The sequence below is a fragment of the Gymnoscopelus microlampas genome (genome assembly GCF_963454915.1).
Source record: "Gymnoscopelus microlampas genome assembly, chromosome: 7".
Taxonomy (NCBI): domain Eukaryota; kingdom Metazoa; phylum Chordata; class Actinopteri; order Myctophiformes; family Myctophidae; genus Gymnoscopelus; species Gymnoscopelus microlampas.
In genome coordinates, this window is record NC_139944.1 from 45273747 (window position 1) to 45293737 (window position 19991).

The 19991-nt window shown below is 40.6% G+C and overlaps 4 protein-coding genes across 5 annotated transcripts in view; all 4 read left to right on the top strand.

The window, feature by feature from the left end:
* The window catches only part of slc6a11a (solute carrier family 6 member 11a), a 15226-nt gene extending 11940 nt beyond the window's left edge, over positions 1 to 3286 (top strand). Inside the window, exons 15-16 of one of the 2 annotated variants that reach the window (XR_014601137.1) lie at positions 676 to 1293; positions 1527 to 3286. Coding sequence is in view for 1 of the 2 variants with exons in the window: in XM_084062294.1 (XP_083918420.1) it covers positions 676 to 825 (150 nt within the window). In the remaining variant the exon portion in view is untranslated. Of the gene's footprint in view, positions 1 to 675 lie in introns of both variants that reach the window. The other variant, XM_084062294.1, reaches the window with a different exon arrangement.
* A 3070-nt stretch (positions 3287 to 6356) lies between these two features.
* LOC311048575 (potassium channel subfamily K member 3-like) lies at positions 6357 to 7178 on the top strand (the record flags this gene model as incomplete). The annotated part of the gene is made up of 1 exon (XM_084061838.1): positions 6357 to 7178. One exon carries the CDS (start codon positions 6357 to 6359, stop codon positions 7176 to 7178), a length of 822 nt encoding a protein of 273 aa, XP_083917964.1.
* Positions 7179 to 8929: 1751 nt separating this feature from the next.
* LOC311048322 (replication protein A 14 kDa subunit-like) lies at positions 8930 to 9314 on the top strand (the record flags this gene model as incomplete). Its single annotated transcript, XM_084061547.1, has 1 exon — positions 8930 to 9314. One exon carries the CDS (start codon positions 8930 to 8932, stop codon positions 9299 to 9301), a length of 372 nt encoding a protein of 123 aa, XP_083917673.1. The 3' UTR covers positions 9302 to 9314.
* A 4505-nt stretch (positions 9315 to 13819) lies between these two features.
* Positions 13820 to 16434, top strand: ppil1 (peptidylprolyl isomerase (cyclophilin)-like 1). Its single transcript, XM_084062640.1, has 4 exons — positions 13820 to 13977; positions 14858 to 15012; positions 15480 to 15548; positions 16094 to 16434. The coding sequence occupies exons 1-4, from the start codon at positions 13922 to 13924 to the stop codon at positions 16312 to 16314; spliced, it is 501 nt and encodes a 166-aa protein (XP_083918766.1). The 5' UTR covers positions 13820 to 13921; the 3' UTR covers positions 16315 to 16434.
* Positions 16435 to 19991: the final 3557 nt, after the last annotated feature.

Consider the following 19991-nt stretch of genomic DNA (forward strand, 5'->3'; position numbering starts at 1 on the left):
TGAGCTGTTTGGTACTCGTTTGCTAATCAAATTTCTGCCAGGGTTGAATCGTACCTCTATGGACACACTTATTCGAATTATCTTGATTTGAGGCCTATGCTCAAGGTTCAAGGTTGTGCTTTATTGTTACATCTTGTGTACACTACAGGTACATAAGAGCAAAACTTATTTTTGTTCGGCTTCCTTCAGACAATGCAGCACCATAGGTAATAATAATAATAATAATAATGAAAATAAAACCGTAAAAATATTTGAAAAAATAAAGAGAGAGTGTGCCAAAAAAAGCAACAAAAAAAAGAGAACATCAGTGCATGTACACGTGCATATATTATACCAACAGCATTGTTTCGTAGCTGCCACCTAACTTTATGTAAACAACGTCACAGTATCTTCTATTTACAGCAGATTAGGTAGGAACAGTTCAAGCATATTAGAGTGCAAGAAAAGGTCAGGAGAGGGAGGAGGTTTGAGGGATTGGGGTTGTATAGTAACTGGTTGTATACTAACTGTATACTTTCAGTTGTATACTAACTGTATACAACTATATAATATACAATTAGTTTATTCTGTCTTAATGAAGAAACGTAATTCAATAATTCACGTTAATTCTCATATTCTAGTCTAGTTGTTAACCAATGTTGATGTGATTGTTTACACATCAACATATTCCCGCAGAGGCTCAAACAACTCTGTCGCCCTGGAAACATGCCTGAGAGTCCAAAGCAAACATCGGAGCAACGTCCTTTGAACCTAAACGGCTCTCTTGTTCCTGCCAACAATGACTACAAGGAAAGTGGAGGAGCTGATGTGGAGATACAATTGTGAGAAATTGTTTAAAAAAAATACCAATTATTTTACAAGCAAAGTTTTTTACAGTGCATACATATAATCATTTTCAGCACCATTACCTTACTGGCATTACTTCTGGCAGGTAAAGCAATTATATTGTCAAATTTGTCATAATGAAATGCATGTATTGTTTCGGTGAGCATTTCACAACCATAAGTGTGTGTCCATTAACGAGAAGACAAACCTCAGAGTGGCACTCATTGAGATGCCTGAGATGATGATGGTATTTTTTATACAGAAGTTTATACAATACTGTTTATATGAAGATTCAGATGTTATTTATTAGCCATTCCTTTTATTTCAGTTAAACACGTTGTTTTATTTATCTGCTTCAATGTAGCCATTCAGATTAAATGGCAAAGATCAAATATGCTTTATTCGTTTACGTTTTCAAACTAATTAGAACTATCAACGTACAGTATAGACCCAGCTGTCTTCTCACAAGTAACTTCATGATATATAATCTGTTCTGTTCATTAATAGCGCTGGGTTTTCCTGGTAAAGAATAGACAAGAAGATAGAACACAATACAAATAGTTGTAATTAAGGGGCCAGTTCTAAAGGAATTGTAATTCCAAATGAAAACACCAAAGGCAACAAATCTTCGTCAGGGACTGGCTCTACTTACCATTATTACAAGCACATGAGCATCAAGTAAGAGAAGGAACATACAGTAGCATTCCTCATCATACTTAATCATAATGATTAAGTATGATGTAGTATGATGATTAAGTATGACTTAATCATAATGATTAAGTATACAGCATACCGTTATGTTGGACACCAGGTACGCTTAAAGAACAAAGCATCAGAACATGCATCACTCTACAGAAATAGGAACAGGGGGAAACTTGAGTACACAGTGAAATGTGTTTTTAACGGATCATTTTACCAGAATGCTTGTTGACCTGCTTTTTGATAGCCTTCATGTCAGTCTTTACCATTAGTTGTTGTTACTGTTGACTGACACGCTATTCTTCGTTTAACATTAGGGGATTTACAGGTAGATGTTGATGAGTGGAAAGGTGCTTGCCGAGAGGCCCAAACACAAAGAGCAAACACCCATCTTAGGCTCTTGCAATGTAATTGGCAGAAACGCACATAAACATAGGTATTTCAATAAAGGAGAGATTAAGTTTGAAAAATGTTATTTATAAAAGATAAAGCATTTTGGCGATTAGTTAACATTTAACATATAAGATTAGATAAGGAGAACTAGATGCTGTTGGTGGCAGTGCAGAAGAACCACCTTCCCTTTCAGCTCCAGGACTTAACAAGTTGGAGCTGGGGACGGACAGTGGTGGGAAAAGTACTCCATTTTTTTACTTAAGTAAAAGTATCAATACTGCAATATCGAAATACTCTGTTACAAGTAAAAGTCCGGAATTCAAAATGTAATTGAGTAAAAGTACAAAAGTATAGGCATCAAAATGTACTTAAAGTACCAGGAGTAAAAGTACTCATTGTGCAGAATGTCCCATTTCAAGTTTTCAAATGTATAAAAATCTTTTGAAAATAGCAGATCTACAAGCTCACAATGCGTCGCGCATTGTGAGCTTGTAGATGGGCTATTTTCAAATGGCAGAAATGTATATACATGTAGGGCTGAAGTGGTTAATGTCTGTTTTTTAATAATAATCAAAATGTACAGAGTAACTAGTAACTAAAGTGTTCAAATAATAATAATTGTAGTGGAGTAAAAGTACAATATTTGCCTCTGAGATGTAGTGGAGTAGAAGTAAAACTAAAGTATTGGAAGTTGGAAATACTCAAGTGAAGTACAAATGCCTCAAAATTGCACTTAAGTACAGTACTTAAGTGCAAGTAAATCTACTTAGTTACTTTCCACCACTGGGGATGGGGGTGGGTTGCTCAGTCACTGACTGAAAAGAGAATGACATAGTCAGAGGTCAGAGGCAGTGATGTTTAAAGGCGGAGTCCAATCGCCTGATTGATTGGCTGACTGCAGAATGCTCACACTTCAAGCTGTGAATGACAGGATGTTTGTGAAACATCCCCAGCAATAAAGATGAACATGTGAGAGAGAGATCTTCCTTATTGGAATTATACGCTATATATAACCCCAGAAAAGAGTTGTCTGTCCTTAGAAAACATCACAATCAAGAGAAATAAAATATGCAGTCCCTTTATCAGCTATTTCGAAAGCCCTGATTTGGAATGTACACTGGGAAGGATTGACATGTCTGTATGGGAGATGGGACAAACATGTCTTGTGATATGTGGACTGACGTGATAAAGATGGACAGTGGGATTCAAATAACAGTAAGAGAAAGATTATTGTTATGCTTTTATTTCATTCCCCCGTTAATTTGATTTTGGTCTTTTGTATTGTGAAGTTATTGCTTTGAGTGTATTGTGGTAACTGTCCCTTATTTCTACATGTTGAAAATTAATAAAGAAAGTGTTTAAAATATGATTTATTTATTCAAAACATTTTAGTTTTATACCAATAATTTCGTTTTTCGTTTAATTAGTTCTTGCATTTAATTGTCATTATATCTGATGTTATGGAAGATGGAAAATGCATGCATAACACACCAGTCCTGGTGCAAGCAAGTTTATACTTGCTAAAACTAACCATCCCTCCTTTCTAATCAATCTCCCTGGTTCCCTCCAAAATGAGATATTATTATCCTGTATGTTTATATACAATATCGTACTCAGGGGTGCTCAACCTTTTGAACTGGGGACCCCCCAACCTGATATAAGCGCTTGAATGTAGGAGTTGAGGCATTACATTTTGTTTGACTCGGTTCCACAGATAGATATTGTGAAAATAGCCGAATAGATTGCAAGGCGTTGTGAGCTTGTAGATTGGCTATTTTCTCCTCTTTCTTATTTATTATTTGACAATTTGGCCAATGTTTGACCAGTTTTTATAGTATAGTTTGTTGATTACTTTTGATGCTGTAATGGTCTTTTTAGCGGCGCTAGCCGCTCTATACCTTTAGGTATAGAGCGGATATTAGCCCTCTATACCTGGCTTTTGCGTCAACGTTCTGATTGGTCAGGCTCGCCAAGGTTCTGATTGGTCAGGTCCGTCAACGTTCTGATTGGTCAGGTCCGTCAACGTTCTGATTGGTCAGGTCCGTCAACGTTCTGATTGGTCACTATTCATGACATCACTATGTTACTATTCATGACATCACTATGATGTCATGAATATGACATCATAGTTTTTAGCGGCGCTAGCCGCTCTATACCTTTAGGTATAGAGTGGATCCTGCTCTATACCTGACTTTGTCCGTGTTCACCGTCAACGTTCTGATTGGTCAGACCCGTCAACGCTCTGATTGGTCAGACCCGTCAACACTCTGATTGGTCAGACCCGTCAACGCTCTGATTGGTCAGACCCGTCAACGCTCTGATTTGTCTAACCCGTCAACGCTCTGATTGGTCAGACCCGTCGACGCTCTGATTGGTCAGACCTGTCGACGCTCTGATTGGTCAGACCTGTCAACAAAGTGATTGGTCAAACTTCACGTGACACATGGCTATAAACACATTATAAACACATATCGATGACATAATGTATTCAAAGGCGCAGCTACCTTCACACAGGGTGTGATTTTTTTTTGGTATTAATAAAAAAGGTCTTAAAAGTCCTTAAATTGTCACATCACTTTCATCTGGGGACCCTCCAGAAATCATGTTGGGGGGTCTCAACCCACTGGTTGAGAACCACTGTGAAGTGTGTAAACGTCCACCTTCAATATCCAAATGTAACGCCCGGGATTCGAACCCTGTTTTCCCACGTGAAAATCTAACCTTTTAACCGTTAAGCCAAAGGCATATCCCTGGGGGAGACCCAGGTTCGAATCCCGGGCGTTACAATGGTGCCGTGACCCGGATCCGGGTTTCCCCGTGGGAGGAGGTCAAAAGGGGGGTGAGTGTAGCAGAATGGCTCACAACCTCAGCCTGAAAGTCTAATATCTCCCCCGGGCCCCAAGCCATAGGGAATTGCCTTTGGCTTAATGGTTAAGATGTTGGCTTTCCACGTGTGAGACCAGGGTTTGAATCCTGGGCGTTGCACAAACATAATTCCCATCCCAGCCTTGGGCCTGGCAAAGATAACGGTCAGAGCTCAAATTGTTACAACTGCTGTTGACCTCTGCTGGCAGCCTTGTGTAAGGCAAGCAACAATGAAAGAAATCACTAGCATCACTAGAAAGAAAGTTATATGACATTCCTTCTACACACACCTATTTCATTTGTTTAAAATACATGCTTATATAATATTTGACACAAGCTATCCCAATTCAAAACCATACATAGAGTTCATTATACACCCCAGAATGATTTCGTAAGATGAACAGTGAAATGTTGGATGTGTAAAAAACACAGAGAGGGACCTTACTTCACATGCTCTGGTTGTGTCATAATTTTGGCACTTTGCTGCAGTTTCATATTGTTTAAGAATCTCTATTCCCCACTCCCCACTTGTGCCTTTTTTCTACTGGTGAGGGGGGTGGGTGGAATATAATAGACAGCAAATAAATAAATAACTAAATATTAATCTAGCCTTTCTAGCAGTAAAGACGTGTATTACTGTACATTGGAAATAATCTCCTCCCCCCACTATTTCTGAATTAAATTCAGCTATACTCCTCTTGACAAATTCATTATAAGCAGGAGGACTTTGGAAAAGTTGACAAACTCATATTGATTATTATGCAAACATACATGTAGAGGTTAGAGGGTAGCACAATCGTATAATGACTCAAAGTAATATGCATTACTACTATTACCTTTTATTACGTTTTCGTTTTCTTCTTTGTTATCGCCGCCAGGCTAAAGGCAGGGCTGAAGATATTGTTTTCGCCCCTGTGTCTCTCTGTGTGTGTTTCTGTCTGTGTGTCTGCGGCTATCTCACAAAGAATTAGTAACATGATCAGTCAAACTTTGTTGTCAAATCAATCTCATGGTGACAAGAATGGAAAGGTGTCTGGCTCCTTATTTGCACATCTTATCGCCCATGACAGCGCTTTGTCCTATAGTGCAGTGGTTCTCAAAGTGGGGTCTGGGGTGGGGACCAGTTTTTTATAGTTAGGGAACCAAATGGACCCTAAAAGGTCCATGGCCTAATAGATAGCAATCTGGAGGTCCTTGAAATTAAAACGTTTGAGACCCTCTGCTCTAGTGACCTGCCCCGACCCCTCTGATGGCTACACATAGAACAGGAAAACTATACTGTTGGCAGTAGCCGTTGCTAGGATACATACAGCCAATCGCAATGCAAGGTCGGAACTATTTGTGACATCATTATCATCAATATAAAAGCTGCTGTTGGAGGAGATCAATATCATAAGTTAATTGGTAATTTGTTTGTACAAAGACGTTTCAGTATTGTACCAAGGTGTACCGAGTGTGCCATAGCAGCAGCTTCTAAGCACCCCGAATGTTGTATCCGTATTCAATCAAAGGCGGTGCTGGCAAAGTTTTTGATCCCAAAGGGCAAGGATAAGTAATGTAAGAGCCTCTTCATCATGAAGAGGCAGAAGAACGCTTGGACTCTTGTTCTCGTTATCTGCATTGTAATCTACCTTGTGGTCGGAGCTGCCATATTTAACACGGTGGAATCTGAACAGGAAAAAGTTCAGAGGAGGGAGCTTGATGCGAGAAAATATGAACTTATGCATGACTTTAACTTGACCGAAGTGACCTTTGCCGAGCTGGAGCAGGTCGTTTTGCAGCTGAATCCACACAGAGCTGGGGTACAATGGGGATATGCCGGATCCTTATATTTTGCCATCACTGTGATAACGACAATAGGCTATGGACATGCAGCCCCCAGCACAGACTCGGGTAAAGTGTTCTGCATGTTCTATGCCCTCCTCGGGATCCCTCTGACCATATTCATGTTCGAGAGCATAGGAGAGAGGATCAGCACATTAGTCAAGCACCTTCTGTATCGAACCAACAAGTTCCTGGGAATGCGCAGACCTGAGGTCTCCGTAGTCAGCATGGTGACTGTGGGCGTTCTCTCCTGCACCGGCATATTGTGTTTGGGGGCCATGGCGTTCTCCCGCTATGAGGGATGGAACTTCCTCCACGCCTTCTACTATTGCTTCATCACACTCACCACCATCGGATTTGGTGACTATGTCGCCCTGCAGAGGGACGATGCTCTGCAGAAGAACCCGTATTACATGGCCTTCTGCTTCCTCTACATCTTCGTTGGACTCATGGTGATCTCGGCCTGCCTCAACCTGGTCGTGCTGCACTTCCTCATCATGAACGCCAAGGATGAGAGGACGGATGCCAAGCAAAAGGCATCAAGCATTTACTTCATTCCCGAACAGGTCTAGGAGGGGTAAGGGACGCAACACTATGCCGATTCAGTCAGGAAAAAGTGTGAAAGACGTATTGTGTGTGATAAATCTCTTTTTATTTCATCTAACCATGCAGCAACGCAAGTTAAGAACAAATTCCTAAAAGGCAAGGCCTCTTGAGGGAGAGCGGAAAGGGAGCTAATCGTTTGATCTCTCCTCCCCCTTGCCACACCCTTCTTCTTCCCTTTCTTTTTTTCTATGGAAATAACCCAAAAACGATAGAACTTGCACAAAAAAAATATTTCACCCACTTTTTTACTTCTGTAAACCTGTGATGTGACAATAAAGCTGAGTCTGATTCTAAAAGAAATCAATCAACAATCAGGTAGGTACCTCAATAAATGCACCTCTTAGGTGCAAGCAATACAGGCCAGGGGAGAAGTTACGTTGGCTGTGGTGGCAGCCCACTTGCTCCCAGTTTGAGCTTCCACCACCACGTCCCTCATGCATGTGGAAGATGCTATGTATGTAAAGAGTTCCAAAGCGCTGTGCTGCATTTCCAGACAATCTGCTCTTGCCTGTGATACCACACAGTGATGATTCCTCAGTAGCTGTCGTTCTCTGATGCTTGCCCTCGGCAGAGCAGCATGTCGCCACACCACATTGAGCCTTGGTACACAGTCAATACAATATATTCCTTGTTGCCCGGTGGACTGAATCAGAAATCCACAGAGCAGAAACATGAAACCAAGTAGATAATCCCTAGAATTAAATAATATACATAAAAACAAGACAGAGTCTAATAACAGTGTGTCACCCACTTCTCGTACTTCATGTGGCGATGTGTAATGTCAGTTGACAGTCAGTTGATGTTTCTATGATGTGTGATTACATATTTGGGCATGGGGTTTCAGCCTGATCCCATATGCATCATACTTGATGTACATACAGTACACCGGATGAGAGCTCTCTCCCGTACCCGAGAGGAACGCATACAACAGTAGGAGTTTGAAAGGGCAAAAGGGATTATGAAGGACAAACACCACCTCAGAATGGATTGTTTGTGACGCTTGAGGTGTCTCCTAGTCTGGGGTTTGAGACTCTGAATTTTCCCTGCGGCTGTCAGAGCCCTGAATGAGGTCAAGGACAATAAAAATAAAAACTACAAGTAGTAGCTGCTCAAAATGTTACTTGCGTAATGTACATAATAATATGGGAATATCAGGGCCCCCAGGGAACACATGCGTAAATTGATTGGGTTTTATATTATGTTGGACACGCCCCCTTCCTATATAAACCTGTTGTAACTTCAAATTCCAGAATCCATTTAAATCATGTTAGATTCATTGGAGAACACACATCCCTGGTTCTGGTGGTGACTGATATTGTTCTTCTAATGCGTGAGTGGGCCGTGATTTTTCAATTACTTTTTTCTTTTCTTTACAAAGTGCGCCTCGACAACAGCCTGCGTTGTTAGGCAACGGTTTCTGTTTGTGTCTGATATCAGTGGTTGTTGTCACCAACCGACCATCAGGGGCCCATATATGGGGTACTATGATAATATTAATAGTTTACTATAATTACTAGTAAAATAGTATAGTAATAGTACTGGCTGACGCCATAGACTCCATACAGTAATTTGCTATGGCTAACATGGACCCCCATATATAGGCATAAAACGGACACAGTGCTCGCCACTGGACAGAAGAACATCTTATAATAGATATTCTACATCAGATCTTCAGAAGAACATCATATAATTAGATCTTCAACATCAGATCTTCAATATGTCCAGTGTGTATGATTCTCCGAAGACGAGGGTCAACTCCTCCATGTTGAACCAGTTCACCAACAAGGCTGTTTGTTTTGTAGGACGAGTTGAGAAGGTCCATCCAACAGGTAAAACCTTCACGCTGTCAGATGGAGAAGGAAAGATCGCTGCGGTAGAACTCAATGAACCTCTTGACGAGGAGCTGAGTGGAGCGGTGGAGGTCATTGGAATGGTGTCCAACAAGGGAGCCATCATGGCCACAGCATACACCCTCCTACGAGAGGACAAAGGCATCGCTTTTGATCTGGAGCTGTACAATGAAGCGCTGAAAGTCATCCATGACTTCCCTCAGCATTATCCCTTTGAAATGCCCTCCAGCACATATTGAACCCTGGAGGAGAAATCCACCAGGGGCCTGGATGGCTTGGTTCCAGGCTTAAAATAATTTATATAAATATTTTTGGAAATCTCTGGGGGGGAATGAATGGGCTTTCTATCTGTGGCCACTGCTATGCCCTATAGACCGGCGCCCAATTGTCCTTCTCGGAAACAATGCAAGTCGGAACACACCGAGTTATGAATGCCCATTGTCAGAGTCTGTCTGTGTCCCTTTTATGCCCATATACTGTATGGAGTTCGGTGTCAGGCATGCCCAAATATTGAGTCTAGGTCATTCTATGACACCATATTGATGACATCAGCGTACTTCAAATATGGGGATTTGCGGTTTTATCAATATTTTTGAAGATCCACTGACCTGACATCACGCCCTCGGGTCCTCGCCAAAGAGCAATTTGTTCTCGGAAGAACACCGTGTATACACTAGACATGTGATCCTCTTAGTCTTCACACATCATGTGACATCACAATGTATGCAGGCCGAATTCCCTTGAAGTGAGTTTCATTTGTAATGTTTTATCTTGAACTTTGACATACTGTATTTGCCATAGTCTAGTATAGGTGTTGTGCTGGGATTGTATTCAAGTATGGTTTTAGCCCATTCAGACTATTAGCCAAAACCATGCTGCCAACAGAGAAGCCCACGGTGAGACCCAAGCTGTGGTTTCTTGCCTGGGAAGGCCCACACTGCCTGGGCCCGATTAGGTTTGGTGAGAGCTGGCCCTATAGCCCACAGTGCCAACAAAAACATGGGCCCTGCAGGGCCGTGTTAACAAGGACCCCCTGATAGTTTACCTTTAATGGAGTATTATGTGCTTCTGGAACTGGTAGTGATTCGCACCGAGCTGAGATCGAACCCCAGTCTCCCACTCGGCAAACGGACGCACAACCTACCGGGCCAATAGAGCTGAGCCCGATTTGCAGACTTGTTGCGGCCGGGTCTTGTCTGGGCACTAAATATAGGCCTAGTGGCTCAATACCTTGCTCCAGGGCATACAATGTATCTTGACTCATTATATCAGCTGTTAGCTCAAGTCATCGACACAGTTGATTCATTTGAACACAATTGAATTTAGATAACATCATGACAAGCTAACAAAAGCACAATTGAGATATTGTTCACTGATAATTTAACAGTGGAAATCAACAAGCTGGGTACTGTAGGTACAGGTGTACCCCATTGTTGTGTCGGTTCTTTTTTTCTGTCACTAGATCTCTTCACTCCTTTCACCTCAAGGATAAAGAGCTTCACAAAAACTATTAGTCTGATAGTCCAGGCGTTTCGGGCCAGAATCGTGCACTTTACGATACAAGCATGAAATTTGGCACACAGTTAGAGCATGCCATAAGGAACATTTTTGGCTATAGGGCCATCGCAGATTTGTCCTGTGGTAACCATGGCAGCCATTTTCCCAAATGGCCTCCATCTGCTGTTATTTTACCAATAACTCAGGTGCTAGACCACCTAGGATCTTGATTCTGGTGACTAATCCTACATTTTCAAGGAATACAGCGGTACTATTTACAACATTCTACTACCTAACTGCATATATCTGGCATTCAGTTAATTAAATAATAATAAACCCATCAAAATATGTAATGATGTAGTACAGTAGATGTTTTCAAACTGACACGTGAGAGTCAAGAATGCAGTACTTCACTGTTTCTTTTATTAGTAGTAGTATTGCATAATTATTTTCAATGGACTATAAGACACAACAAAGGCAGAGTACTCATGAGTCATAGCCTAATGGCATATAGACCAATTATTTGTTTACCAACATTGAGACTGGACGCACAGGTGATTGTTTCACGCAATCAATTCTCAACCTGTTGTTTTGGGGTGCGCTGATTTCAGCACACCCCAACCCCCTCTTGTGTGTTGGCTAGTGAGGCGCGTCCTAGCGAGACCTGATAGAATGGGTTTCATTGCGCGCATACTGGTTCCGCGCAGACTGGTTCTTATCAGTGTGACGTCGTCTGTTAAGGGGTCTATTCAATAAAGCCAGATAATCTACACAATGTTAGTTGCACAGTCCACCACAGTAGCAAAGGGCAGTACACTGAAGTGCTGCCTTAACACATCTGCATTGTCCACTGCATCCCTTTTTGCAACCACAGCGGAGGAGTTCCCGAAAGGCCAGGCTCGCTTCTGTGTGGTCCAGTGCACTTCCCATCCTCCTGTCAAAATTAGAATCAGCTTTATTGTCAGATCACAGGTTTACAAGTGTAAAGAAGTGGATTAAATTATTTGTATTCACCTGTCTCCTTCCTCTTCCACCCCCATTCACCTGGGGATGGGAGTTCAGGGGCTGCAACCATTGCCTGTCCCCAACAATGGCCAGCTTGGTAGGCTGCCCTCTTTGTATGTTGAATCAGTGCAGCTCGTGTTGGGGGGAGTCCATTGTTCTGCCCTTCTGGGTGAATAGCTGCTTCCGTGCCTGAATCACTGATGCCTGGCCGCTAGTGCGGTCATAGAGCAATACCACAAAACGCTCCAGAGGCTCCATCCAGTCATCTATTTTGTCTGGGATGGCAGCTAAGGAACTGAAGGCACGTGTGACGTCACCATAGGTTTTCCAGGTCTCCCATGCCGTCTTCTTGCCTCTGCCTCCAAAAGATGACACTGTGTCACATCCAGTAAAGGCATCGAACATGGGTAAGGCTAAGCATCGATCTGGCCCTTGCCATCTCATGAGCTGCTAAGTTACGGAAACTTTTCCCAGTTCCAAAAGCAACCCACAGCTCAGTCAAGTGGAGGCGTTGGGCTGACGTTACTGCCAGGACTAGCACATCCGTGTCTACTGTGCGTATTGTCACCTTGCTATACCCTTTCTTCACAGCATCTTCTAGGTGTAATATGACACGAGTATCAGCCTCCTCATGTACTGTAGTTAGTTAGGTAGTTACTAGCATGTTGTGAATAGTACCACTGTATTCCTCATCCTTGAAAATGTAGGATTAGTCACCAGAATCAAGATCCTAGGTGGTCTAGCACCTGAGTCATTGGTAAAATGACAGCAGGTGGTGGCCATTTTGAAAGATGGCTGCCATGGTTACCACAAGACAATTCTAAATAGTACCACTGTATTCCTCATCCTTGAAAATGTAGGATTAGTCACCAGAATCAAGATCCTAGGTGGTCTAGCACCTGAGTTATTGGTAAAATAACAGCAGATGGAGGCCATTTTGGAAAATGGCTGCCATGGTTACCACAGGACAAATCTGCGATGGCCCTATAGCCAAAAATGTTCCTTATGGCATGCTCTAACTGTGTGCCAAATTTCATGCTTGTATCGTAAAGTGCACGATTCCATCAAAATATGGCCCGAAACGCTTGGACTATGAGCAGGGTCAAACAGCACAAGCACATAATCCTCAATTGTATTTTAAACTGTGTGGGTTCCAGATTCCAGATGGATGTGGTTTCTCTGAACAAAGCACATATCTAATCTACTTTTAGATAACATAACTCACTGAGTTGCTCAAGTTGTGACATGCCCCACTATCTGGTAAACCAAGCTGAATATGAATACTATTTGCTCAAGCCTGGCCTCCATTTACAAACCTCAGAAAATAATAATTATATAATTGTCATACGATTTACCTGAATAATTGTCAAGGAAAGTACTCAATTTTGCTGAACTGCTCTTCAGGGAACATACTATACAGCAGGGGTCTGGGACCCCTAGGGTGTCATCAGTTACTACAGGGGGGTGCCAAATCTTTCTGTGATGCAATTTATTTATTTTTTACCACTGAACCCTAGAATCCCTATTCTGAGGGGAACGTACCACTGTACTATTTGCAAAAACTGTTAATAAAGTATTCAATCATAAAATATAGTGAGAAAGCGAGAGCAACATTTTTCATATTGGATGGCAATATTTTAATCTCATCTAAACTCATCGAATCGAATGTTTGTTTTATTTTGTGCATAATATGTGTGTTTTTGTGCTCATTTTGACACTTGCATTGTACATGTATATGCCTTTGCTCTGATTGTTTTGCAGTGGTGGGAGGTAACTAGGTACAATTACTCAAGTACTGTACTTAAGTAAAATAAGTACTTTTACTATACTGGAGTATTTCCAATTTTCAATATTTTTTTACCATACTCCACTACATCTCAGAGGCAAATATTGTACTTGTACTCCACTACAATTATTTTGAGTTACTAGTTACAATTAAAAAACCCATTTCAAAAGATTTTGAAATGGGTTGTTCTGCATAATTAGTACTTTCTACTTTTGGTACTCTAAGTACATTTTGATGCCAATACATTTGTACTTTTACGCAAATATATTTTAAATTCTGGACTTTTACTTCTACATTGCAGTATTGATACTTTTACTTAAGAAAGAAATGTGAGTACTTTTTACACCACTGTTGTTTTTGATTTGATTTGACAACGTTATACTGTATTGGTCCAGTAGGTGGCAGTAAAGGTTAGAGCGTGAGTGAGACGTAGCGTGTGGTTCCGGTGTGTTGTTGGTTGTTCCGCTCATGCTTCCGCCCCGCACCTCCTGTGTTGCTAATGCTAAATAACAAAACGCGCTGTTTTATCCTTTTATCTACCTGTTTATGAGACTATTATTATAGTCTAGTGATGTCAGGAATACCCCAAGATTCGTGGCAACCGCCCACAGTTACTTTGGAGACAACGTAAGTATTAAATGCAGCTATCCTACTTATTTCTGTTCAAATGAATGAACGCAAAGTAGCTAGTTAGCTTGGCTTGGAACCATAACTTATGTAAAAGAAAAAAACACATGGACCAACAAACAGCCAAGTATTGGTGATGATGTGTGTCTGTCTAGGGCAGTGATTCTCAAACTTTTAAATGATAGGCAGTATACAAATGGAACCAAATGAACCCCCATTTGTATACTGTCAAGAGTCACACTTGTATGGGTCTATTTAGAAGAATACCACCCAACTCACCCCCAATCCAACTCACCCCAAATCAAGCCCAACTCACCCCAGACATCTCACCCCACAGCAGAGCCCATCTCACCCCACAGCAGAACCCATCTCACCCCACAGCAGAGCCCATCTCACCCCACAGCAGAGCCCATCTCACCCCACAGCATTAAGTACAATATTGATGAATTTGTTACTTGAGGAATTTAACCCCCTTAACCCAGAGAGTCCCCTGGACCCCACTATGATAAGTGGTCTAGGGAATGGACTAACATTTAAAAATGTTCAGGTTCACCTATCCGGATCTTTTATTTAGCATTTTAACATGTATCATAGATAGATAGATACAGGAAGAGTGGGCAGACTGGGCACTTAAACATTGTGGGCACATCTATGGCTATTGTTTCCTAAATGTAAAAAGATTTTGGGAAATTAATGGTCAGAAATAATTTAAAGTGAGTATACTTGATAAAAAAAAAACTTAACATTGAGGTGTCTACAATGTTAAGATGCTCTTATACCTTGGGCAGCATCACTAATTTAAGTTAATGCTATGGATGGAGGAGGATACCGTTACACGTAACCATAAAGTGTGAAACAAAATGTTCATCATGTTTTACAGTATGGGGTCGGTTGTGCTGGAACTTTACTGGAGACATGCCCCTAAGACCTGCAAAAACTTTGCTGAGTTGGCAAGAAGGGGATACTACAACAACACCAAGTTCCATCGAATAATCAAAGACTTCATGGTACAAGGTGGAGACCCTACAGGAACAGGTGGGTTGATCACACACGCCCAGACAGTGCCTTATTATGCTGTGTTGAAGCTACTGTACTGAAGTTTGCTTCAAAATTAGCTTTACTGTCAGTGTCAAGCAATAATTCCTAGCCTGGCCTATCCTATTGCTGGAACAAGATACCAGCAAAATGCACAGCAAGTAGGATATTAATTTGTTAGGAAAGCATAGGGCTGGATATATCCATAGATATTATTATATTGATGTTGTGATATGTGACTGGATATCTTGATCATAATGCGGCATGTTGTGAGCTTGTAGATGTTTTTGAACATTTTTGAAAGATTTGTAAGAAAATGTATGTCACAAACGATATCGTCAAAATTATTTGTCAAAAACATTGTGCAATTTGATTTTGTCCATATCGGCCAGCCATATAGGTCCACAAAATAAAGGCTTCTTCGACGTGTAATATTAAAACTCTGTTTATGTTGTCTCATTCTGCAGGTCGAGGTGGAGCGTCCATATTTGGTAAACAGTTTGAAGACGAGTTGCATCATGAACTAAAATTCACAGGTAACTAAAAATAAATAAGACACGTGACCTGCCATGGATTAAAGTTCTCAGTCACCACGACTGATTTCAGTCATTTGGATTCCACAGAAGCCAGACGCGTTGAGAGCTTGTAGATGGGCTATCTTCGGTTATTATTCAAAGATTGGAGCATTTGAAGTGGTCACTAGCAATTATGTTCAGATGCATCTTCCATTAAACCCTAATGGTCTCATATATTTCATATAAAAGCAAAGGTTAAAGCCTCACTCTGTGATTTATTCACCTGGTTGGCAGAACGTATTTAGAACAGCAGGAACAATATTACTAAAACATCATAATTCTACATATTGTGTTACCAGTGCTAGTGTAGGGCCTCCTTTCACACTGTTTCACAAATCACACATTAGGACTTGTTGGCCATACAAACATTTCATGTCGTGTGATTTTATTTTTGCTTTAATCCATGCACCTGGCGTGACGTTTTAAATTGTGGCCGCTGTCTTTACCATGGAATTGTGCTTTTTCTTTGCGCCTAAATGGTCTTTGTTTCATTTGTGTGCCTTAAGGTGCAGGTATTCTGGCGATGGCCAATTCAGGACCGGACACCAACGGAAGCCAGTTCTTCCTCACCCTAGGATCCACTCAGTGGTTGGATGGAAAGCACAGTATTTTTGGAAGAGTTGCCCAAGGAATGTCAGTGTTGAATCGCATTGGAATGGTGGAGACCAACACTCAAGATCGGCCAGCCGATGATATCAAAATTCTTAGGACAAATGTGGCCAGTTAAACAAATCTTGATGCTTTTTTTGTACTGACACGGCTGACATATGATTAAGCACTTGATGCTTTTTTTTCCTTTTTCATTTCTTTTTTAAAAATAAATAAAATGGCTTTTGTTTTAAGTCTGCTTAATGAGTTGAAGTAAATCTTCTTTCATTATGTTAAATATGGCCAGGAAGAATGAATATCAAACCTCTTTGCTGAAAATAGCTGGTCGACAAGCTCACAACGCCTCGCAGCGTGAGGCGTTGTGAGCTTGTGAGCTTGTAGATCTGCTATTTTAAAATGATTATACAATGATGCTAAAAGGATAACACAAAGTATCAGGCAGTATATGAAAATATAGATATTATTATTATAGTTATTATAACTAGAGGTGAAAGTTGCTCTGTCAAATATCTACTTCAAAGTGCTGGAGTAGGCTACCAGTAGGCCTACTTGCTTTTCGAAATACTTTATATTCAAAAGTACATGCTTTTAAAAAAGATACTTAAAGGAGGAGTTCACCCAAAAAATGACTTATTTTCTATCAATTGCACACCCCATGAAGCCTTCAATTCAGGGATTTATTTTTGTTTTTGTCGCATTCCTAAGCTAATAATTTGATTCCCGTCTCCTACCGGCTAATGTATCCGGTAGGAGACACAAAGTAGATTATTTGTGTCTCCTACCGGAAATACACACAAATTATTGGCTTAGGAATGCGACAAAAATAAATCCCTGAATTGAAGGCTTCATGGGGTGTGCAATTGATAGAAAATAAGTCATTTTTTGGGTGAACCCCTCATTAAGTATTCAAAAGTAGGCTACATATTACAAGGGTGAGAGAAGGGTAAGAAAATAATGTTCTCATGCATCTGCATGCAGACCTGTTTCTGAAACAAAGAGAAAGCAGACAGAAGAGAAATAGAGAGAGAGACAGAGATCAAGGAAGCGGCTCTCATACTGGTGTCTTTGTTCATTTTTCCTCACACAAGTCTCAAGTGTCAGCAGAATGATATGCTCCACAGACTGAATACAAATCTGATTCCTGAGAATTCCAGATTCTCATGTTGTAGAAAGTTGTTCCTTCTGCAAATGTTCTTTGCAGAATGACCAGAATACATGAGCAACTGAGAAGCTATAAAGCAGGGGTCTTCAACAGGGGGTCCGGGAACGCTATGGGGTCCTCAGAGTTACTACAGGGGGGCCAGCAAATTTACACCATTTACACGAATCCAACATGATAGTGCTGCCAAACAAGTCTATGAAGCTATCTATGAAATCTATGAACAAAATCTGCAAAACAATTTTATACACGTAGTGGGGGTCCCTACCCGCTTCACCTTTCTCTCAGCTAGGGGGGTCCTTGGCCTGAAAAAAACCCTGATGTACAGTACATTATCTTTATCAACGTCTCACTGTTTACTTTCGTCTGCTTCCATATGTCTGCTGACATTTCTGAACAAAAGTTGCTTTCATGGATGTCATCTATAATTTGTGCTTCACACTGATTCATCTGATTGTATAATGTGCCCTCAGGGAACATAAGTTCACACGACAGTGTTAGGACACCTACAGTGCATAATGTACTGTACAACCCAGCATGGACAGGTAAGATGTCCTCAGAGAGCCCTCTGGACTCTGCCCTCAATGCCCTCATACCTGACTAACTACCTCACCAAAGTGAGCGACACCAACCCACAGCCACAATACTATAGATAGAGGGAGCGACAACAACGATCTGGTAACCCCCCACCTATAGAACAAACATGGGTAAATTCTCTTTCTACTGCACTGCCACCAAAGTGTGGAATACCCTGACACCATCCCTTAAAAAATGTTGAACTGGCTACCTTCAAAACAGGCCTGAAAATCCATCTTTCAGGAGACCAAAAAAGTAGTATAGCCTACCATGCCTTTGTGCAAGTGACCAACCTCCAGTGTCTGCTGAGCACCATCTGTTGTTGAACAAGGGGTATTTCTTCGTTACCAGTTTGATGTTAAAATGTTTTTTGCATTTGTTTAAATAATATATATTATCATTGACACACTGCCTTAATACAATGCAAGACACTTAGTTAATTATGAAAAGTCAAAAGGGTAGGCTACTGAATGAGTGAAAGTCTTGACTGAACTGAACACTGAGAGGTGTTTGGGGTTTATTGGGAAATCAAACATCAACTTATTATTTAGCCAGTAAAGACCAAATGAACAATGTAAATATGTGAGTAAGACATTAAAAGGATTGTATTGTAAGGCATACAGTAACACCCTGATTGCTTTTCACAGAAATAACTTTTGAATCTCATGCAGGCTAAATCTCACTATTCTTGCATACCCTTATGACAGAAGCACAAACTAAATTGTGATATTAAGTTATTTTCTGATGTTATTATAATGCATTTCAGATATAGTAACATGTTTTCTGCCCAATGTGTGAGTATTCTCATAAAGGCCATGAATTATATATTTTTCTACTTTTAATTACACATAGTTTTCTTCCGTAAATACGACAACATTATTTTCTGTACAGAAGAGATAAAAATAAGCTACATAATAAAAAGTATACATAAATCTATAGAATTTGTCTGCTATATCAGGACACATACACGCTAGCACGCAGTGTGTGCACATTGTTCTGTAGAGCAGGGGTGAACACTTTGATGATGGAGAGGGCCACATTGCGTACCTGCACTCTCACCAGTACATATACTCACTGTAAGTAGTAAGTAGGTCAGAGAGGCTTATTGTCTGTATACTGTAAACCACTCAAATAGCCCATAATAGACAAATTTAATAATAAAGGTGGGATATTAACAATTAATATAATAATAATAATAATAATATAATATAATACTTAATTAGTAACTAGTAACTTTATTAACTTAAATACTCTATCAGAATACAGAGCTACTTAACACTTATTTTAACCAAAGACAATCACTTAACCCTACCTCTAATGGATTTCTTTCCCCCATTTGTTTTATTTGGTTCCTGAAGCACCCGTGGAACCCCCTCAAGGACCCCTGGCTGGATCCCAGTGAGAACCAGTGCTCAAGAGATGAAGAGTTTTTGGCAGCTAATCTCGTGATCTGTTCCACTCCTGTCGCGAGAAAAAGACAAGAGAAATCCTTCTTCTCTGCGCCCACAGGCCACACCCAACCATTGCAACACGCCATTATAATCTATATCCCATAACCCGGAGGGTTGGTCGCGCAGACTTGCGCTGTAATTGGCTATTTGGTTGTCAGGCAACCGCTGCGGTGTGTAAAATGAGACTTTCATCAAACTACAGTTAATTTTCTAGTCAAATAATTACCACTTAAATGATCTCACAGAGAAGAAAACATAGTATATTGTCTCAAACAGGTTACCTATCATGTGTCAGTGTAGAACATTTGAACTATGTTATATCCTATCCCAACCGGTAACAGGATAGGTGGGCAGTCTGGGCACCAAGGAGGAGTGGGCACCTCGGTGTTATTGGCTATTTTTTCCAAAATAATATTAAAATAAATATATTTGGATGCTTTTTTTAAATAAAGTTAAGTAAAGTATATATGATTAGAACATGCTTAAACATTCGACAATTAAGGTCTAATATTTCTACAATTGCTACAAATTGCTACAAAACCTGTTTATCCAGTTATTTTGGGGCATAAACAAGAAGTTGAAGGATAAAATTAAGTCTGATAATCATGT